General features: G+C 36.5%; 2 protein-coding genes and 1 pseudogene across 2 annotated transcripts in view; 1 reads left to right on the top strand and 2 right to left on the bottom strand.

Moving 5' to 3' along the window:
• LOC145976321 (odorant receptor 10-like) overlaps positions 1–24632 on the top strand; it is a 118988-nt gene that overhangs the window by 93067 nt on the left and 1289 nt on the right. The gene's annotated exons all lie outside the window — the stretch shown is intronic.
• On the bottom strand, positions 2253–2829 carry LOC145975831 (uncharacterized; annotated as a pseudogene).
• LOC145975832 (uncharacterized) lies at positions 4499–6457 on the bottom strand. The gene is made up of 4 exons (XM_083106574.1): positions 6111–6457; positions 4917–6023; positions 4606–4834; positions 4499–4534 (listed from the first exon to the last, which is right to left on the bottom strand). Exons 1-4 carry the CDS (start codon positions 6455–6457, stop codon positions 4499–4501), a joined length of 1719 nt encoding a protein of 572 aa, XP_082962700.1.

Raw genomic sequence — 24632 nt, forward strand, 5'->3', positions numbered from 1 at the left:
TAATGCCGACGTGCAACGGCTCGTGCGAAAATATAACATCAATCACTATTCTACGTATTCGGTATTGAAGGCATCGATCGTTGAGCGATTCAATCGCACGCTGAAAAACAACATGTGGAAGATGTTTACGCTGAACGGATCTTACAAGTGGATCCACGCGTTGCCGCGACTCGTATCGGATTACAACGCGCGCAAGCATCGAACGATCGGTATGCGACCCGTCAACGTTACCCCCGCGATCGCTGAAAGACTCTTGACTACGGTGTACAACCGCGTAAATATCGCGGGTCCGGCGAAATTCAAAGTAGGTCACTCGGTACGCGTTAGCAAGTACAAGACAATTTTCGAGAAGGGTTACACGCCAAATTGGACAACTGAGGTGTTTAAAATTGTAAAAGTGCAGCATACTAATCCCGTAAGCTATTTACTCGAGGACTATCGCAAAACATCTATCGCCGGAGCGTTCTACGAGCACGAGTTGCATCGCGCGAATTATCCGGACGTATATCTCGTGGAGAAAGTACTGCGCAGGAGGGGTGACGAGGTTTACGTGAAATGGCTGGGATTAGACAATTCGCACAACTCTTGGATACATAAGGACAATGTGATTAATTAATCATACAGTGTTTATTTTTCATTTTCAAGAAAAAATATGTACAGCATATAAAAATATACATGAAATATATAAAATACAAAAATCTTTATTAATACATCCTTCCCAATAATCGTATATAATACAATATATGAAATATGAAATACATATATATATATATATGAAAAAATACAAAAATCTTTATTAATATTTCTTCTAATAGTATAATACACACACACACACACACACACACATACACACAATCGTGAAATATTGTAAGAGAGAAAGAGAGATGGATAGCGACGGATGATAATTAGAATAAACATATGAGAGTAAGCGCGTTTCAAGTATCACATTGGAATGAAAACAGTGGAAAGGGTCTATGGTAGAGATGAAGGTGATGAGCGTTTAAGAAACAGAGCAACTGTCAGTATCGAATTGGATAGCAGTGAAAAGAGTGTCGAGCGAACGGTTGAAAAGAGTGTCGAGCGAGTGTCGAGCGAACGGTTGAAAAGAATGTCGAGCGAACAGAAGGAAGTCTTATATATCGGATTAAATAGATTATAAAAAAGAAAAGAAGGAAGGTAAGAAATAAAGAAAAGGAAAATAAGGAACAAGAAATAATACAAAGGATAATGATATTATTTATCTTTTTCATATTAGCATGTGCCCCCCAGTGCTATATAGACCCGCCCCGCGGTTCGACCCGCTACTCCGCGGATTGCGTAATGCAATGTGCTTTAAGGTCTATGGTCGCGTTTTAGAGATGCCCGGACTGGTTCAGGACATGAAATTTTGCCTAATTTGCTATCCGGTAATGTTTCACCGGAGTAATCTCCTAAAACCTTTTTCGCAACATCAATTTTGCGACGGACCCTTCACTGTGGAGCGCTGTCGAAGATGCAAAAGGTCAATATCATTGGTGCAACCCATCTATGATTGCGATGAATGCTTCCCAATGTACATACGTGTGTACAACGTAATGAAAGAAGAAAATCTTAACATGAGCGAACTCCTAGTATTACATTATGATATGAATGCTCTTAATGTAATCAAACTGCATTTTATAACAGATCCTTTTATTGACGATGAAACCTTACCTAACCTAGTTGAAGATCGAGATAACATGTTAGAATAACATACATGTAGTTATATTATATTATATTATATTATATTGTATTATATTATATTATATTATATTATATTATATTATATTATATTATATTATATTATATATATTATTATATTATATTATTTTTAAATTTTTTATTTATATTTATTTTATTAGTATAACACACACACACACACACACACACACAAATGTATTCATTAACACATTTATAATAAATTTATATTTTTATTGTAGAAAGAAACATTTATTTATACACATTTCGTTGCGCTCCCATCCTTTGGCATCTCTCTCTCTCTCTCTCTCTCTCTCTCTCTCTCTCGCGCGCGCGCGCTAGTTGTATGTCTCGCGATATCTTCGTTGCGCTCTCTCTCTCGCGCGTTAATCATAAGTCTCGCGATATCTTCGGCATGTGTCATTGTTCTTTCACGCTATCTCTTTCTCTCTCACACTTAGATAGAATAAGTATAGTAATCTCTCTCTCGCATGCGCTATGATACAAAAATGTACACAGTTAAATAATTTTATATTTTATAAAGTTATCCTATAATGTCCCCACGGTAGAGTATCGGTGGTTTCGGGTACGATATATCGCTTGTCGTCGTACGGGCTCAGAACAATTTTCGTCTCGCGAATTGTGTATACTTCGTGCAATTTAGATCTTATACAGGACTGTTGTCGCGTCATTTCGATCTCATCGTGCAAACACCGCGTGTAATCGTCGAATGTTATCGTTCTCGCGACAACGTTGCTCTTGACGCCTTTTGCCTTTTTTTGTGTCTGTCTTACCATCGACTCGTAACGCATACATTTTTGCTCTAAGCCCGACGAATTCGGTCATTATCACACCGTTATTTTCATCTTTCATCAAGCCCGGCACTTTTTTATTCACGAGCGGTATACCGTACGCATTGTCCGCGGCATAATCGCTCGTATCGAATCTAGCGATATCGCGCTTCATGTTTTCGTACGCATCGACGCACTCGACGTGATATATTAGACTATCTGTGTCGGTGTACATGATCTTACATTTCTCGCGATACAGGGGAGACATATACTCGTGGTGAAATTCATACAGACACACTTTCGATATGTCGAGTATGCACATACCGACGTATATTGGTTTATAAAATTTTACTTCCAATTTGCGCAATTCTACTGCGATTAAATTTTCCGAAAAAACGCTTCGACTATGGAAATTTGGTTTGGCGATCATCGCTTCTGCGCCGTATCGTCCATCCCACTTTGTTAATAATTTTACATCGACGCGATTACGCACATTTTCCATAGTTTTGCCAAATACCGCGTTATTCATCAGTTTATATAAATTTTTTTCAAAATCATTTTTCGCGAGTGTTCTAAACTGTGTATTTAATTCAATATAATTGCGAAGCCACGGAGATTGCGTAAATTGTAATACGCGATGTATTTTTGTAACGCGAAGGCCGTGTCGCGTACATTGCTGTAGATTACGATAGTGTATCACATAACGCTTCTTATCGTATAGCGTTGCGAGGAGTTTGTCTTGCCGCTTGCCGGGCGGCTTGTCGCGTGTCGGACAAAACGGTAGGTCAGTGTGCGTATCGTGAAGATGTTGCGGGTACTCGAGATCGACTTCGAGGATATAACCCGTAGGCGAATCTAACGCGATCGATGCTATGTCAAAATTCGACACGTCGTCGACCCATCGAAAATCGGCATAGGGCAACGGTTGACACATTGCCCATCCGTATAAATTATTAACGTCAAAATACATCAAGTACGACGATGATTTCGATGGATCGTACGATTGCATGTACTTGTTATTAGCACGCGCGTATCTGTTGGAACATTGGCTCAGACCACCGCGTATACCGCGTTCGATAAACATGACCATGTCGATGTCGGTAAGCAATTCGAACGTAATCTTTGTATGCTTCAACATGGCATCCCACGTGTATCCGGGGAGAGTATAGTAATACGCGGAGTCGAGTCCGTAACTTTTGATGCAACTATCGCGAAAATTTTCAAAAATATCGGCTAATAACAAGACGTCGATTTTCAGGTACAAATCGCTATATTCGCCTAGCGTTCGAATGGAGAATCGCGTCCAGATGTTCTCGGCGTGCGCGTAATCGCTCTCGGATACAGTTTCACCGGTCAAGGAACTGTAGAATGATTCGCGCGGTGGTAAACATGTATCTTGCAACCTATCTACAGAGTCGACATATTCGTACGGAAAGACGCCTTTCCGTGTTAAAAAACTGAAATTTTCTGCGGATAAATTTGGAAATTGTGAATGTAAAATTTTGAGTTTTTCTTTGTCTAGATAAGATGCCAATTTGTCGAGACTTGCCGTAAGAAATTTATACGAATCGATGAAGCGTAATTTTACATGATTTTTCCGTGATTTTTTTTTGTCTTCCTTACAGTCCTCAACATTTTTCGTAAACGAAATATATTTTTCCTTGGTTATCGGAAGTAATTCGATTTCCCCTTCGAACGCCGTGGCTATATCCTTGATAATGAAATGCGCGTCGTAACCGGATAAATTGTGAAAGACTATGGGAATGTAAAAAGATTCTTTGTAATTTAGATTGCAATTTGAGTGCGCGGGACCCCTATATCGCCCGGTCAAATGACAATGATCGCATACACGCGTATCGTCTTCTTGCGTAAACAATTTTTCGCATATATAACAATGCGTTGCACTATGAAATTTTTCCCACTCTTCGGATGTTAAATCTACCATGGGGACATTTGTTGTTAAAATAGTCTTTACACGTAACGCTAAATTTTTAAGTTCTTCGGTGAACCACGAAACGCAATCGGCGCTACGGTGAGAATTATAAACGGATAACGAGTTGTCGTACGAACAATGCATATAATACGCTATGCTAAATACTTGGTGATGTTGGTATAAATTTTGCTGTTCTTCCTCCTCCTCCGTCTTGGTCAAAACGCATTCCAAATCGGCATAGATCACAAATGGAAGCCGCTCTTTCCTCGTGTAGTTGTTGAACTCGAGCCACTTGTCATTGTCGCTCGGCAATCGGATAGCGCATTCGTTCATCTCCCCGCAGTCGATCATGTGTGACAGCAACTTGTCCTCCGATCCGAAATAGTGCAAGCATCTGTAAAAGAATATTTAAATTGAAGATTTATGCAATGCATTATATATTTTATAATTACATAAACTATTTAAATTATACGTACCGATCACAGATATATTTTTGATTCTTGTGTTTGCTCAACTGTGAACTGACGAGTTGGGAGAGATTCTTGATGCACGCGAAATGTCCGACGCTGTTACCGTCTTCTACATACAACAAGTTGACGTGCTTATCTCGTTTCTGCTCCGAAAGACGTATCGGAACAATGCTGTTCTCTTTCTCGATGCTGTACGCGTTGATGGAGATATTGTTTGCAAGTTCAAATTTTTTTAGTTTGTTCAACGTCATCGGAAACTCGATATTTTGTACATTTAACACCGTCGTATAGTGGGGATATGAAGATTCCCGTTCCACATTCCTTTCGGCGGGGTACAGAGCGGCGATCACTGCCCACGCGAAACACGCATTGTCTCTGGATTGCACGTTAACCACCGCTTTCTTCGCTGTAATTTCTCGCGGCAATTTAATATAACATCCCGCGCGCATAGAATTATATTTATTTACATTAACAGTCAAATTCTGTATTCGCGACAATGCCCAACCACTATCGCGTTCCTGAAATTCTTCCAACGATGCTAGGGTGGGCTCGATAACGCGACGCTCGTACCACTCGTGTAAATCGGACATGCGAAAGAGTTCACAGTTTCTCGTATTGATACTTTTATTCGCACGCTTATCACCCGACACAAATTCACCGTTGAATGTAGTGTTCACTTTTACACTGTTGTGTGTTTTTATAACGTCTTGCACTTGCTCGAGCACGATGTCTTTGGCATCCTCGAGAAATTGACGAGGTTCGATATAGTTTGCGTTAATCACAGCACCGGTCAGAATACGACTATCGAACGCGGTATCGATCTCTCGCCAAACGAGTCTTTCCGCGTTATTGTCGCCGCTGTAATCACCACCGCTGGGTATAAACCGTCTCTGCAATCGAGTCTTTGCACCTTCGAGTCGCGCGATTTTAGCCACCAGAGACTGTCTACTTCCGATCGAGAGTCGCGGACGCTTGACACGGCTGCGTTCTTCGAGCTGTTTGATAAATTCCTCGCAACGCTGCAACCATGCAAAATACTCGCCCAAGGTGGCAATTTGGCGGGACTGCTCCACCAGGTCGCGTTCAGTCTGCTCGATGTTTTCCATTTTCTTCCTGTCTTTTTTTTCACACTTTTAAAACACTACGTCACAGTTTTCTACGGAGCACTTGCACGTGACTTTTGCACACGATAAGCAATACCGTTCGGTATCTTGAACGTGAGAGAGTATATTCATACGTTTATAACGTTGAAAGCATAGGTTTAAGACATCTCCATGAACACAATGCAAAACTTCCATATCATCATCATCGGCATTGTCACAATTTTTTCGGAACATTATTTCATATCTAGGATATTTCCAACGCCTATACTGCGAAGGACGCAAATTGTTCATTATCACCAATTCTACGCGCTTTCCAATATCTATACAAATACTAATGCCCAGAGCTTTGCCGAAACACAGAATCTTCCGTAGAATGCTCGTCGCATAGCAGTAATAGTTATTTCCATAGCTAAATTCTTCTTCTTTCTTGCACTCGTCAAACATTCGTCTGTATATTTTTTCTCGGAAGGAGTAAGACCAGTGATAAGCAGGTTCACGTTGGATACAGACCCGTTGTCCGACAACGTGGTTACTAATTTGTGATACGCGTAAACCGAGTTCGCGATCGTGTAGAAAATGCACCGGTGATATTCGTTGCACATCAAGTTCGTTATACAAAAATTTTTTTTTACCCTCCAGAATATCGATGATATCCTCTTTACAATAATCAAAATATTCATTTTCAAAATAATCATCACCGACCTCATTATAATTAAAATTATCCATATTAAAATTAATTTTCCGTCTCGCGCACACTTTACACAGTCTTATTCAATGTTTTTTCACAGCGTGCATATTGGGCACATATTGCACGGAAATCTTATATACAAAGGCTTGCTACAACTTGAACAGAATCGGCCATCCATCGCATTGAGTGTCTCATTTTTATGCTTTCGAACAGCATACATCATTTGGCTATCCATGCCTTGCAATGCAATTATACACGAAAGACATACAGCTAAAGCACCACCCGTGGAATAATAAAAGTATATGATACAAAATTTTGTACTATGTGCGTTTAGAGCATTAATTTCCGCAACAGACACTATTTTGTTGATATATTCCGTGAAGTTTGAACTGCAGTCACTAATGCAATCACTGTCAGCCGACAACGCGTGATCTTCTTCGTCTACTTCCATTTTTATACATTAATCACACAAATTCTTCCTAACAGAACACCGCTATACAACCGACGTGTCGATGGGCGTTCAAATCACGTACTATGATTTGATGCGCTTCAATCCTCCTTATATATTTCTAGTCCTTTCTTATCTTTGAAACAAAGGCGCGAAGCAGCCGAACATCGGCGCTGATACGCGTTGCATTCCTTCCGAGAAAAAATCGTGGAAGATGATTCTGGGGGTCGCCATTTGTTTGCGAAAACATGTCCCGACGCGTTAGGGTATGTAATATAATATTACTTATCATTGCGATAAAATTACTTATCATTGCGATAACCGGGTATGTAATATAATATTACTTATACTTGCGATAACCGGGTGATATAATATTACTTATCATTGCGATAACCGGGCATGTAATATAATATTACTTATCATTGCGATAAAATTACTTATCATTGCGATAACCGGGTATGTAATATAATATTACTTGCGATTTGGGGTGAGGGGGTGGGGTACCGCGAGAGCTGTTACTTATATTGGGGTGAGGGAGGTGAGGGGTGAGGGGTGTACCGGAGAGGTCCCTCTCCCCCGCGTGACGTCATTACCCCCCCGCTTGACGTCATTACCCCCCCTCGTGACGTCATTACCCCCCGCATGACGTCATTACCCCCCCCCCCCCCCCCCGCGTGACGTCATTACCCCCCCGTGACGTCATTACCCCCCGCGTGACGTCATTACCCCCCGCGTGACGTCATTACCACCCCCGCGTGACGTCATTGCCCCCCGCGTGACGTCACCCCCCGCGTGACGTCATTACCCCCCGCGTGACGTCATATCCCTCCCGCGTGTCGTCATTACCCCTCCCCCCGGTTCCCCTCGCCCCTCACCCCCCCTGAGATCCCCGAGTTAGAACCCGCCTTGTATACCTACTATTATATATTATATATTAAGCGCACACACACACACACAAATGTATTTACACACACACACATACACACATTTTAAAATAAATTTTATATTTTAATTTAAAAAAAAATGTATTTATTTACGCGCCTCTCCTTGCGCTCCCATCCTTTGACATCTCTATCTCTCTTGCGCTAGTTATAAGTATAGCGATATCTTCGTTGCGTTCTCTCTCGCGCGTTAGTTGTAAGTCTTGCGATATCTTCGTTCTCTCTCGCACGCGTTGTTCTCGCGCTCTCTCGCTCTCTCTCGCACGCGTTGTTCTCGCGCTATTATCGTTCTAAGTCTCGCGATATTATAGTTCTCTTTCGTATGCGTTCTCTTCGCGCTATCATTCTCTCTCGCACACGTTGCTCTTGCAATATCGTTCTCTTTCGTACACGTTGTCTCGCGATATTATCGTTCTCTCTTTTTCATATGCTCGTCGCTATCACTCACTCACTTACCTTTGCGTCATCCTTCTCCCACCTATGCAGCATCTTACAATGCGTCGTCCTTATCCCACGTTGACATAATCCTTGTCGCACGTTGATGCCATCCTTGTCGCACTGTCCTCTTCACACACTTAGCGCTATCCTTTTCCCACACGTAGCGCTATCCTTCTCACACCACCGTCTTCTTTCCGCGGATCCCCCCTACCCGCGCGGACCCCCTCGTCCATCGCTCACGCCGCGGATCCCCCTTCCCCGCGCGTGACGTCACCCCCTCCCCCGACGTGACGTCATCCCCCGCGTGACGTCACCCCCCCGCACGTGACGTCCCCCCCCGCGTGACGTCACCCCCCGCACGTGACGTCACCCCCCGCGTGAATAATTAATATAGATAATAGAATATTTTATCATATGTTATTTATTAAGACAAAAAATAGTTTAATAATAAGAATATTAATTTTGGAAATTAAAGGTTACATTATTTATATAAGCTTGGGCTAAGGTGTATATAATGTATTTTTTGATGTTTATTTTTGTATTATCATGTGATTTTTTTTTAAATATTTTTAATTTACAAAATTAAGGTTTTAAATTAAACTACATATGAAATTTTATAGAAAGAATTATAATTGATTTAATAATTTATATGTATTTATGTATAATTATTTTTATAAGATTAATCTTTATATATAAATTTATATTGGTAGTTTTGATAATATTTGAAATAATAATTTTAAATCTTTCAATAATTATATATTTAATTTATAGAATATTAAATTTAGAGTTATTTATAATTTATTATTTAGTTTTTATAGTTTGTGAGAGGACACTGGGGTTATCTTTATTAGTTTTAATTGTTCGTTACCATGGTAATGAATTATATTATATATTTAATTTTAGTAAATTTTAATATGATAAAATTTTTTTTTTTATTTATAAATTTTATAGTAATTTATAATAAAAAAATTATATTTTATTATAATATTTATTTTTTAATAAGATTAATTTTTTTATTTAAATTTATGTTTAAAGATTTGATTTGAATCAGGGTAAGATTTTTATGGAAGTTTGATTTTTATTTTTTTTATTTAATTTTATTGAGAATATGAATTTTGGGTTTAATGTTAATAGTTATTCAGTTACAAAAGGAAACATTAATTAAATTAATAGTTTTTATAGTAATGGGGTTCATTTTAATCATATTATTTTCATTAAGAAATTTAATAATATTTTATTTAATTTTTGAATTAAGTTTAATTCCTACCTTTATTATAATTATTTATTGAGGGTATAATTTTGAGCGACTAAGAGCCTCATTTTACTTATTGATATATACAATATTTATTTCTTTGCCCTTATTAGTGTATATTATAAAGTTGTATGGGATTATATTGACTTTTGAGATAGAATTATTAAAAATAAATAATTATATTAATTTAAGATTAATTGATTATTTAGTTTTATTCATGGCGTTTTTAATTAAAATACCCCCCGGTTCCCCTCGCCCCTCACCCCCCCTGAGATCCCTGAGTTAGAACCGGCCTAGTCTCACTACTGATGTCGAGGTTGATCTTTGCGAAGGTAGTCGGTGGGTCGTAGCGAAGTCCCCGTAGATCGTTGAATTTGCGAGACTTATAGAGCGAACTTATGCGGAATAATAATTTTAAAAAGATGCTGGCTGGCTGGCTGGAGATTGATTTTATCGATGACTGTTTTCGGATTGCTGAACTGAACTGAGCTCGGATTACTGATCCCGGATTACTGAATGATTCCTGCTGTGAGCTTCCCCTTTTTATACCCGATTCAGACAATTTTCGTCACGTATGCATCTTTTCAGTTGATGCAATTATTTCTTCATATTTCCTAATTTGGATCGATTTCCCGATTATTGACTAATCAATTTCTTAATATTGATTAGACTCAATTCGTCATCGATTTCTTAAGATTTACTTTTTTTAAGTGTTTACTGGTTGATTAATAGTTTCCTAATTTATAATCTATAAGATTTATTTCTTAATATCATTCATATTTTAGGAATCAAGTGGTTTATGATTCTTGATAAATTTTGAAATATAGGTACTTGATAAATTTCGAAATCATAGGTACGTGACGAGAATTATTTGTTGAGATGATCGGTACTATTTCCTAAGTGTCTTTACTCATAGATATCTGATGGTCAATGTTCACTGATTAGTTGCGTGAGCCTAACCGCCTAATCTTTCTTATCGCGCGCGTTGTTACAATCTTTCGAAAGAAAGATTCTCAGTGTCTCGTCCGTCCTGATAGTGTGTACTAGGGAGCGACCGAATTACGCGTCTAACATTCTGTTATGCTACAACTATGTCAGGCAAATTAAGCAGTCATCGCGGAAGGAAGGATTCGCGAAGTCGGTAAGACGTAACATATACAATATGTGATATAGTTGTCTAAAGCGGTATAGAGTTAAACAATATAAATGTAGCAAAGCTTTTTGGAGATCATGTATGTATCAGTATATATACTTCTCTAGCAATAATGTAAGCCTGCATTTCGTATATAAATGATTGTAGAAATGACGAATGCCATTTTGAACAATTGCTATACTGTTCATGCACATTTTGTTGTTGATCAAAGTGTTTCCTTTTGAAGTTCAAATGAAACATTGTTCAATTTAGTCTCATACATGTGCTAAAGGAAAAGAGATCTGATGGTCGTGCTGACCAAAAAATTGACAAATATCTTAAAAAACATGTTAAGCTAGATTAGCAACTACTAATACGACTCTATCATACTATAATGCCAGGATTCATATGAAATTAGCGTATATACCTGTGTAAAACAAAAAATATGAATTTGCATGAGTATCTACGTATTTTTTCTTAAGAACTATTATGTTTTTTTACATCAATTGATTCCTTTCATAATTCTGTGCATAAAAATATTGAGATTAGCTAGTCAAAAAATGAATATTTTACAAGATATTTCATGGTTTATATAAAATTATATATTACATTAAAAATATGAAATACATCATAAACTATTAAATTTTTGATTAACCTATTCTCACCCATTCTAATTATGCGACATATTGTTAGGAATTGATATAGAAATTTATATCAAGATAGAATAATCCCATTTAAAAAATCAAGATCGACCTTCATATAACCTTAGCATCTACATTCATACTAATATCCCTAACTTTTTTTTCGGTTATACTTCCGAATGGCATAAAACTTTACACATAACCTCGAAAAATCATATTTAAGTCAACTGTCAAGATCGCACATCTAGATTTTCAATTGTTTAAAAGTTATAAATAAAAATATTATGTAAACTAATAAAAATAAAAAAGGAAGGTTCCTAACGAACTTAACCATGACATATTTTCTCAAGATAATGACCTTGAGTGATATTTAAAAGGTTTTAAGGCCTTCGTTGTTTATTCAAAAGTTATTAACAAAAAGTTATATAAATAATATATATTTTTCGACTACCACATGCATATTGATCATGTTACGCATTTAGGGTTCAAGGCAGTGAATCTCGTTTCGCGTAGAAAGTTCTAAATCAATTTGAAATAGAAATTTTCGAGATGTCTATTATTGTTCCACATGGAATTTTGCAACTTTCTATGCAAAAGGAGGTCCTTCCTACCTCTCGGATATGGATTGGATTAGGTTAAATTTTTTTCAAAAGTGGTGACCCCTCCGTGTAGGGGGGGGAGGGAAGGCAGAAAATATTGTACCCACGCATGTACTTTCCATGCGAAGCGAGGTCCTATCTTTCAGATACGGATTGCGTTAGGTTATATCTTTCGGAAGTGGAGCAGTGGTCAGTATACATGTTATCTGTAAAGTACACCAGTTATGCCATTAAGTGTTTGCAGAAATAGTGCCGAGAGACTACTTAAGTCCTTAGAACATGGTATGCTTTTTGTTGCGTCCAGATCCTTGAATGGATGGGCCGTATGGAAGAACGTAACTTATTTAATTTGCAATTAACAATTACATATTTTTTCTTAGAAACAACTATGTTTTTTCAGTAAAAGTGCATAAAAGGTTACACAACACCGATTTTTATCGTCGCTTGGATATGTTACAGAGGAGGTTGTCCTAAATAATTCCCCGCAAAAAATAAGTGGGGGACGGCATTAGTTTAGGAGATATAACAAGTTAAAGTTTGACAATTTTAACGCTTTTTTTACGCATTATATAGACTGTTCTTCAACATTGAGAACTTTACGTATGTGAGGTTTGTTTATATTCTAATCTACAGTACGTTGTACAGTATATTGACATCTACAATACGTATATTGACATCTACAGTATGTATATGCGTGGACACAGTGGGTTCTGCTCCCCTGCGGAGGGCTTCACTTCCGAAAGATATAACTTAACCCAAACCTATTTCTGATTTAAGCCAAGTTTTAATTGTAAGTCAAATAGGTTTGGATTAGGTTATATCTTTCGGAAGTGGAATCCTTCGCACGGAACACACTGTGTCCACGCATGTACTGTGACGTGACGTCTTTTCGGTGGACCGTCCGTCACAGGGGCGAATAGCCCGACCGCGGTCGTCTTTTTCGGGGCCTACGTCCTCCCTACAGCGGAGGAGCGGCGGTCGTGCGTTTGCGTCTCGCGCACTTGCGAATTTCTCGGAACTTGGCGGCAAAATCGGTGTCTTGAGCGTCGGCGCGTCTCATCTCATCGTTAGGAGGAAAACTGCGGATCGGCGTGGGAAAATTGGAAAAAAGTGAGCGGAGGCCCAGCAGAGGCTGGAAGCTGCGGACACGACAGGTCAGGCCATTATTCTAATAAAATGAACTTTCGCTTATTTCGCTACCGCCGAAGAACTGTCTCGGCCGTTAATTTTCATCATTATTTCCGACAGCATAAAGGGCTCCAGGAAGGAGTACAATGTACCGAGCGGTGGAGACGACGAGGGGATGGCCACTCCGCACTAAAGGAGATGTGAGGGATCCCAGCGAGGAACACCGCTGCAAAGGCTCTGACACGGACTCTACACTGGGCCAGGATTTCGATCAACCGAAAGGATGACAATAGACGAAGGTCTTGGTCCCATGAGGAATTCCAGCGAAGCCGAGGCGGAGACTGCCATAAGAATTTCGCTCTCCCGCGAAAGAAAAATCAGCGGCCCGGAGGGGCCTAATTACGGCCGTGCTAACGGATAACGGCGCGTGAAGGGCGCGATACGCTACTGCGCCAATCAAAAGCAGCCACGCAGGACATCGCGGCCGGCGTGTCTCACGTGGGCCTTCCGCTTCTCACTGTCCGTTGAGCTTGCGAACCAGGAGGACGTTGGCCCCGCATCTCGACCTGAGAGTCTTGCTACCGTGCGAATTTCAACGAATTACAACCGTTCTTTTGGTGAGACGAAAGATTTTGTGAAGCCACCGATTTCGTATCGAGCTTGGATGGATCGTGGAACTCGCCCGGTTTTCTTGTCATTCTATGTCGTGTGTTACGCTCGCGTATCGCGTCGAATGCAGGTTTTAGTGTTTCGCGTTTCTGGTTAAATAATTAGGGGGCGAACCGATCCATCCGAGTTTCCGAGATCTTATCGCGACTCCTCCGCTGGCGACAATCACTTTGTACATTACGCGTCTTCGAATATATGTAATTCCGTCGTGCGATACGTCTCTTCTCCGTCTTTGTTCCGTGTCTTTTCGTGCGATCGACGGTACCCTGGCGAAAATAAAATGTAAACCGAGCGTTAACAAAGCATGAATTGGAGAGTAAATCTAATGTAACGGAAAAGTGACGGAAGCGTAAACGAAGCTATTAAAAGGCGTAAATTGAAACATCGGAACGTAAAGAAAGCGGCTATTAAGTGTTAGAAAAGCGTTAACGAAGCGTCATCAAACTCTCCGACAAGCGTGAACGAAATATCCTTCAAATGTAAACGGAGCGTCATCAAACTCCTTAAGGAACGTAAACGAAACGTTATCGAACTCTCCGACAAACATGAATGAACCCTGGCGAAAATAAATAACGGAGCGTAAGTCGAATGTAAGGAAAGAGTAACAGAAGTGTAAACGAAGCTTATAGGAGGCGTAAATTGAAACAACGAAACGTAAACGAAGTGTTAACGCTTCATTTACGTTTCGTTGTTTCAATTTACGCTTCCTAGAAGCTTCGTTTACACTTCTGTTACTCTTTCCTTACATTCGACTTACGCTCCAATATTTATTTTCGCCAGGGAAATATCTAATATAATTTTTAAAGAACGTAAATGAAATGTCATCAAACTTATTGGCGAATACGAATGAAATGTTTATACTCTACTATATTTATACTGTACCGTTAATATTGCACTTTACATTTTAAATAGGTAATAAACGGATTATTTTCGTTTATTCGCCAGACATTTACTTGTCCGACTTATAAAATCAATTTAATATCTGAAGCTCCTGCATCGAGAGTAGGTATACAAGGCGAGTTCTAACCCAGGTCTTCTCAGGGAGGGTGAGGCGCGAGGGGATCTCAGCGGCGCGGGGGAATGACGTCACGCAGAATGGAGGGGGTTTTCGGCGGCGCGGGGGAATGACGTCACGCGGGACGGAGGGGATTTCGGTGGCGGGAGACGCTTGGGGACGTGTTGGATGTTTTATAACAAGTATAAACAAAAAACAGCGGTATTCCTTTGAAGAGAATTTTGGGCCTAACCCAAAATCATTTTCCCTTTCTTTTATTTTATTTTATTTCATCTTATTTTATTTTATCTTATTTTTTTAAATGAAGAATTGTAACAGCGCCAATGTTCGGCTGCTTTGCGCTCTCGCGGTATACCCCTAATATAAATAATTCTAGATTTTTGCAAATTACGCGTCGCACAAATTTATAAACAATATAAACAAATGGCGCCCCAGAATAATTTCTCTCTATCCCTTTCTCTCTCTATTCCTTTCTCTCTCTATCCCTCTATCCCTCTATCTTTATCCCTCTCTCTTTCTCTCTCTATCCCTTTATCTCTCTCTGTCATCTCTGTATTATCGCAAGTATAAACAATATTACCGATGTCCATTTAATAAATAATATAAATAGAGGTATTCTTTTGAAGGATTGGGCGGATGGAAATACGTGCGAAGAAATTACATCATGATTTAGACTTATTAAAACTCTTTATTCTTGTTTTACATATTTTTCTTACGTACTATGGACTAAAAACTAAAGCTGCCAGCTCGCAATCGACGAGCTGATGCTTGTTGAAAGCGTCACTCGCGCGTATTACATTTGATATTTCTTTCGGATTTATTACAGTGGACGCGATATTGGAGAATTGCGTAAACTTGACATCAACTGTTTGGATAATTTTATCCATTCGATCAAAAGTTACATCTATGCATTGATCGAGATCGAACATACGATGTAACGTCGATTCGATCATCATCATGCCTACGTTTGAAGATTCGAGACTTATGAGCTTGACGTCGTTAATCGTACGAACTCTCACTGTTAGCGGTCCAACGCTTATGAAATTGTAGTCATCTTTAGAGTCGTTCCGAAGGAAATTTTGAATATTGCGACGTTGCTCGTAGAGTCCCTTCCACGTTTCGAGAGATAATATCAGTTCCTTTCCTCGATGATCTTCTATGGCAATCTCCACGTAACTCGGTGGACCCACGTTGATACCAATTTCGAGGAATTTGAATTCCGTAGCTGTCAATGCGTATCGTCTACCTAGTATACGAACCGCACGACGCTCCAACGAAATGCTACAGAAAAATTAAAATTAAATAATAGTAATAATACAATTTGTAAAAATAGAAAAATAGAAAAAAATTAAACGAAACTTACTCGTCACATTTGTTCTCAAACGATGAAGTTTTATTACGACTCGGCACGTAATTATTCACGCGTCTTCCGACGATTTTATTGCAAATATGATAAGGGTACAAAACGCGAGTATATTTATAAAATATAAATTTGTCAATTTATGATTTATCAGTTGTATGGAAATTTAAAAATCTTACATGAAACGTTAAAACTTTTTATAATAAATTTTTTAAATATTCCTATCAAGATTATTTGGTTCTTTAAACTGTTATTGAACTTGTAAATTTCTATTTCCTTTTTTAATAATAAATTGCAGATTATAATTTAAACATTAATTGCATACATGTGCTATGATAATTACGTTCAGATTATTTTCTAATGCAAAGTATATAAAATGTTTTATCAAATATACTACAATGATCAAATTGTGTATGTGTAGGTGACAGAACAAGAATTAATAGACTTAGTGGCAAATTACATGATGGATCAATACAAACTTTGTGCTGGAGTGATATTTCTGAATGCTTTTCCACGTACAAATTCAGGAAAAATTGCGAGGAAAGAATTAAAAGTTACGGCTAAGAAATTAATTCCAGAGCAAAAGGATAAATTATAATTATATTTTTTATAATTATTATAATATTGAATTATAATTTAATATTTTCCATATAACTGTGGGCATATATAAAACTTAAACATATATTGTTAGAAATTTCTTTCAAGTTATTAATAAATCATACACATTTAAAGACAATGGAAAATGGAATGTATATATGTATATATAAATATATACACATATAAATAAAATTAATAAAATCTACATATGCACGTCTATTTTCAAATCTTTTTCCTTTATGTATTTTTTTATAATATAAATGTATATCTCTTCTATACGAAATGATAATTATAATGATCAGTTTTATTATAGAGAAATATATATATGTTATGCCATTGATTCTTATTTTCATTCAAATTTAAAATAAAAGTGTTCTTATAATTCAAATGTAACTTTATTTTAATATTTCAGAGTAATAATGTTGATCATGTTTCATACGAATCGTTATGGTGTAAGAAGTATTTTTACAGAAAGACTTAATATATGTTGCATCGCGATGTTAGCAGCTTATATCCGTAACTGTACCATGCATACTACCGATTCTTTCAATTAATTACTATGCTTCTGTAAGTTGTACTGGGATACCTGAGATAATTTTGGCGATATACATAATTTAACATATTTCTAGCCATTTCTCTTTGCAACAAAAACACAATGCAAAAATTCCTAGTAAATAATAGTTGCTGTTTTCGAATTATAAATATTATTATTTGTATATTTCAAAACAAATAAATTTCTGTTTGCAGAAATATTTGTTACTTAAATTAAACTATAAAATTAAAAATCATTTATGTATTGGGAAAAATAATTAGTTAATTAATCTATACAGGGTGGCCCATTTTAATCCATCCAGTCGAATATCTCGAAAATCAAGCCCGGGAGAGAAAAATGTTTCAGACAAAAGTTGTTTGGTTTCGAGGGGGCCATAAGATGGTACCATTGGTTTGACCTTGAAGAGTCATTTGAAGGTCACGTGAAGGTCACTTCAATTTTTTTAAATGGGACACCCTATATGCTTTTGCACATTCTTGTAGCTCATCTCGAGAGATTTCTAAAACACTATAATTAAATTAGTTTTCATTAAGTACTTTCCGAGTTATGAGGCTTGAAACATAATTTGCAATTAACAATTACATATTTTTTCTTAAAAACTATGTGTTTTCTTTACACCAATTGATTCCTCTCATTATTTTGTACAGAAAAGTATTAAGGTAAGATAATCGAAAAATGAATATTTTACTAGATATTTTATGGTTTATATGAAATTAAGAAATTATTTCAAGCCTCATAACTCGGAAAGTACTTAATGATAACTAACTTAATTATAGTGTTTTGAAAAGGTCTGAAGAAGGGCTACAAGAGTATGCAATAAAAAATAGGGAATCTCATTTAAAAAATTCTAGGTGACCTTGCTCTGACCTTGGCGACGCCTCCCAAGGTTAAACTCATAGCGCCAGTAAATAAATCTTTTGAAATCCTACAACTTTTATCTGAAACATTTTTTTCTGAAATGCTTAGTTTTCGAGATATTTCATCGTCCCGGTACTTTTTATACACCCTGTACATAGAGGGTGTCGCAAACCACCCGTATCAGCCAAATATCTCAAAAATTGAGCGCGGCGGACGAAAATATTTCAGACAAAAGGTTTCAAGTAACGCATTACATGGCGGTATCAGTATGACCTTGAAGAGTGTTGTCAAGGTCACGTAAAGGTCACCTTGAATTCTGTAAATGGAAACCCCAATTTTTTATTGCATATTCTTGTAGCTTATCTCGAGAGCTTTCCAAAGCACTATAACAAAATATTTTTCTCTTAAGTACTTTTCGAGTTATGAGGCTTGAAATCATTTCTTAATTTTACATAAACCATAAAAAATCTAGCAAGATATTCATTTTTCGATTATCTTACCTTAATACTTTTATGTATAAAATAATGAGAAGAATTAATTGGTGTAAAGAAAACACATAGTTGTTTCGAAGAAAAAATATGTAATTGTTAATTGCAAATTAACGATCGAGCCTCGGCGAAGCGAAGGCCATCTCGAGATCACGAAATTGGGCACCAGATACGGTCTTTCACGTATCAGTCCACTAAACGCCAAAATAACGCGAAAAACGCTGGCCTAATAACGCCCTATAAACTCCACGGGCCGACTAGCTCGCCTAACGGTAGAGGGGCAGGGTCTATAGAAAAGTTGATTGTTTTATACGAGGCTTTGAAAATTCAGAAATTCGACAAACACAACAGAATTTAACGATCACGAAAGGCTAACACTCAAATAAATTACGCGGACTTAATAAAAAAAATATAACAAATTTATTCAAAAAAAAAGAAAATAAAATAAAGAATTAACAAATTAGAGAGAGAAATAATAATAACATAAATTAGAAAATTTGAAATAACGAAATATAACAGATATTCATTCGGCAGCGGTAATAATAATAATCTATAATCAGATGGATCGAATGTTTACACGAAATCGAGAATATAAGAAAGCGCTAAGTCATTCCTTGTATTTCTTCTAGCTCGTTTTTATGGCCAGACTTCGCGAGGCCGAACGGCGTTTCGGAAACGTAATGATAATTCGATCGTCAAATCGTTGTCTTACTTTACGGGGTCTTTCCCGCAAACGCACCTTTACCCGCTCTAATTTTTAATCTCTATCCTCTAATTGATAGCAATCGGTTCGAAAGAATGCCTAATGATTAAGTGTGAATAACTAATTAATTTGCGAAGATGATAGAATTCATTGGCGACGAGCACGATCGATAATCGATCGCCATCGGAGGCCGCTTACGCAGCTCGCACTTTACTTTTCGGTGTAACGCTCGTTACCTACGCGAATCTCTCGAATTTCGACAATCTCGCAATCGGTTGTAATTTATTACGCACCGCGACACACTCACACACACGACAACTACCAACGAAATAGACGCGAATGAGACGATGCAATGGGCGCGACAATGACGGAAAAATATTCGCAAATTCACGCAACACTCACACACACGCTAATCACCACACGAAAATCGCACGAAGATTGATTGCGGGATTGTCTTACGCGGCTTCGATAACACTTTACCGCACGTATAGCGAACGCATTCCTCGCGATTTACCGCGCACGTGGTCGATATACAAGAGCCGATCGCTACGCGTTTTGCTACACCCCGGATCCCGAAGAGAGACGAACGGTTCCCTATCAAGTAAGGTCTACGTTACGATCATCCTTGACGCCTCGGTCGCTTGCCTCCGGTCGCTCGAAATTCACGAAAATCTAAAGCTCAGGGCAGAGCCCTGGCGTAACCGAAACACGAAATGGCGACGGCCGGGATTCCATTTATCCATACATCAAAACTCAGATTCTCACTTGTGACGTCATTTACGTCATAACTCAGTGGGATGCTTAGTTGGATTCCTTTTGATGTTGGCAAGTGAGATTCAACGAAGACTTACCGTTAATTTGAACATGCTCGAGACCGTGTCCTTGAGTGAGTTTGATAAACTAACATTAAAAGTGAGTTATAAACCTCACTTGCCTGTATTTGCCTCTATTTGTTTATTTTCTTCTATTCACTGAATAAACGTCACTAATCTGACATGAGTATAAAATACTTACATAACTTACAATACTTACATTATAGTTGTTTTCCATTTATACTCAAGTGATACTGAGTATAAATGGAAAACAACTAATAAAATATAAATTTATAATAATTATAATCATTCTCATAATTTGTAATACATAATTTATTACGCAGAGTGTCCAGTAATAATCGTAATCACTTCTCGTGTGCAGGTAGAGCAGGTTAAGTAGAGAAATCTTCTACCAATAATTAAAAATTAAATTGAAATTGGCAAATAAAGCCACAGTGCAGTAGTTGGAGCGTAGGGAAGAAATAACATTTCTTTCTGATTAATAATATATTTTAAATTAAAAGTAGTTACATTAACAAGAAATAAATGTTTCAGATCATATTTGACCTGTCTTCAGCGCAATGTCAACAAATCGAATAAAATGTATTCATATTTTTATTCGATTTGTTAGATTTGTTGTGACTGACATAGGGTAAATGCACCGATTGTGGCCTTAACCATTTTTGCAACTTTAAAAATTATTTTTTTAAAAATAATATATCACAAGAAGAAACTATTCACTTAAATACATTATTTAATATCTTAATTTTTAATTTTACAAATAAATTTTAGAAAAAAAGTGAATAAATAATGGAAAAGTTAAATAATTGCAAAAATTCCATTTTACACTATTTTTGGCCACCTGCATACCTGTTGTGGCCATGTAGGTTGCCTATTTTGGCCACTTGTGTACCTGTTGTGGCCATATAGGGTGCCAATTTTGGCCATCTGAAAAATTTAGCATGACAACAAGCTTTTGTTCAAAATAAAAGGGATAGTAAATAACAAAAATGTAAAATATCATATATTTTAATGTTTATTAAACAAAAAAGTTGCACTTTAATGTATTATTTCACATATATTTATATATTTCTTTAATCTTTGCAAATCACATTTGTAGGTACTAATCACAAAATAAGAAAATATTTAATAAGTCTTATTATTAAATAAACTGAACACATTAATTTTATGTTTTATCAATAAGTACATTAATAAATAAACTTTTATTTTAATAATTTGTACTTTTTAGTATTAAATATTAAATTAAGTTTAGCTTACTTTGGCTCAGTTCTCATCAGACTTTTTTATAATTAAACGTTGAAAATATATTAGTAATTAAAGAAAATAATTAGTAATATTGGTAATGAAAGAAAATAATTAGTAATATTAGTAAATCAGTTTTAACATGTCAACACTCTAATATAAATCATTTTCATTGCAGTAAACTTAATAAAGCTTTGAACAAACAATTCTTAGAATAATATTTTCTCTTTAGTTATTACACTTTGCTTTCTTTTTTGATTTTGCTTCATCTCTTTTTTCTAATTTTATTCTTTTTGCTGCTAATTTAATTTGTTTTGCTTCTTCTCTTTTCTGCAATCTAATCTTCTTTTATTCTTCTTTCTTTTCTAATCGTCTTTGTTTCTCTTCTTCTTTAGCTTTCATGACTTCTAACCATTTTTGAGAGGTAAGCACAGAAGGTAAACGTTCTGTTTGTACTCGTTTCTTTTTAGTATTTTTGGGTTGAGGCCATACGAGAATGTCTTTTAAAGCATTTCCCGGAGATTTATTAAATACTATTCCACAGTCAGGATCTGTGTAGTTTACATCACTGCTACCATTACGTGGCTGACTACTAATTACTTGATGGTTACCAGTATTGTCTGCTACACTTGTGTCATATGTAGTTATTGAAGAATTATTTTCTTCACTGATTTCCAAAGCGAATGATACAGATTCTGTAACGTCCTTATTTTTATCTTGTTCGAGACTAGACTTATCTAATTAAAAATAGTTACTTATCAATTAAAATATATAATAGTTGTTTTATACCACATTAGAATGTCATTTTTATATAGTCTGTATTAATTCGTTTAATAGTACTATTAAAATCTATAAAGTCTCAATAAATATAATGAATAAAATAATAATAGACAACTGTGTGAATACTTGTATTTTCTGTCATAGATACCTAATCTAGTTGTAATCTCTGGTAAATTAGAATTCGTATTGATAATTTCAATAACAACTGGCTCAAGTTCTGTGACACATTGTTCTTGACCAAAAGTAGTTGTACCTAATAATATTATTTATTTATAATCATGCATAAGATATATATATATAGTTATTTTTAAGTAAATTTAATAAATTCTTTAATATACTTACGATTCGAAATCTCTTCCGATTCTTCAATGTATATCTCCAAACTATTTACATCAATAGTTTGATTCAAAGTAATATTTTTATCGTAAACATTATCGTAAATTTTGCTCCAAGTATCGAATAAAGCTGAATATTCAGTTTCTCCATTCCAATTCAATTTGTTACTCTTCAGTTCCTTGAAACGTTGCAAAATATTTACATTAATGTTTTTTTCCAGTTCTTGTAATAGTTCTGTGTTTGTTGAAGTTAAAACAGAATGTTGATTCACACTCTCAACTGCATCAGATGCAATTTGTGTTTGTGTTACACATTTATCGTACTTGACAGCGTTTGGATCAAAGGGATAAAGTCCGCAGCACTTAAAACCAGCTTGAATAGTTTTTGAAAAGTCTTTTTCTTTAATAATTTCTGATAATGCACTGGGAATATCAAATTTTTGTATATCCATCCCATCATGACTTGAACGCCAAGTTTTCACAAACTTTTGCCAGTGCTTTTTTAATGGAGCGAACACTGCTACATCAAGAGGCTGCAAAATATGTGTGGCATTTGGAGGGAGACAGCATAATATAATTTGTTGCTCTTTACAAAAAGCACTTAAGCAGTATGACATATGTGATATGTGTCCATCTAGGAAAACAATAACTGGTTTTTTTATGTTCTCATCTTGTAGATATTTATTAAAAACATTTGTAAAATACTCGTAGAAGGCTGTATATGTCATCCATCCATTTTCACTTTTACCGATGCCCCAACCAAGTGGAGCTTTGGCTAAACAAGCTTGAGGCAAGCGTTCGTACTTAAAAACTGTTAGAGGTGGCGCTATTTCTCCTGCAGCATTCACAGTAAAGAGCGTAGTAATATTTTCTTTGTCACTGCTAGTAAAAATATCATACGTTGGTTTTCCCTTCTCTGCAATAACTAATCCTCCTTTAGGAACTAAATACACTGCTGTCTCATCCATGTTGAATACTCTTTGCGAGTCTTCAAGAACTTCTAAATTATCCTTTAGTAAAATCTGTACTTCAGAAAACCAATTACGAATATATTGTTCAGTAACAGCTGCTCTTGTCTTACTTAAGTATTCAGCTTTCTTCATAGATAAAGCAGGGTGTCGTTTCATAAAGTTCTCAAACCATTTACGTCCTGGCGTGTTATTTGTAAATGGAGTTTCTAAATGTTCGGTTTCAACAAATTTTTTGACTGAATTCAACAAAACATCTTTTGTGATAGGGAATCCCATTCGACATGTTTCCAACAGCCAATCCATCAAAATAGCTTCTACACGAGAATCTAATACTGATTCACGACCTACATGTCCAGTGGTCACTGCTTCACCTCGAATTTTATGTCGCAAAGTTGTTCTTGGTACTTTATAAATTTTACTTGCTGTCGAGACTGGTGTACCATTCTGAATAGCAACTAAAGCTTCTCGTACCTTTGTTGGTGAATACAAAAATAATTTTCTCTTTTGCTTGATTTTCCTTGGTTGTAGAAAACTTCTGTTTTTTTTCAACAGATTTATCACATTTTCTTTTTGGCATTTTAATCTAAAAATATAATAATAAAATAATAGTATTCAAAAAAACTTCATAAGGCTTAGTATCTCAAAGATTAGTCAGTATTTTTAAAGTTATCTTTCTTTTTATATTAAGTGGCCAAAATTAGTGCAGACGTTATCCCAGTTCTGGCCACTCTATGGCCACAAGTGGAAAATGCGAAAAAAACATGCTCGATTTTTGGCCAGCTTGTTTATTTATAAAAAGCAAATTAATTTTACAAGATCGCATTAGCAGATTATATTTTAAAAGAAACTTAACCTATATGCGTCTCATTTCTAGTATACACAAGTATATACTGTCACGTTTTCATTAAAAAATACACTAAATTCTATTTACCGAGTTTCGGGGATTCT

The sequence above is a fragment of the Camponotus vicinus genome, unplaced genomic scaffold, assembly GCF_025532165.1.
Source record: "Camponotus vicinus isolate PSW18456_S1 unplaced genomic scaffold, iyCamVici1.0 SCAF_8, whole genome shotgun sequence".
Lineage (NCBI taxonomy): Eukaryota > Metazoa > Arthropoda > Insecta > Hymenoptera > Formicidae > Camponotus > Camponotus vicinus.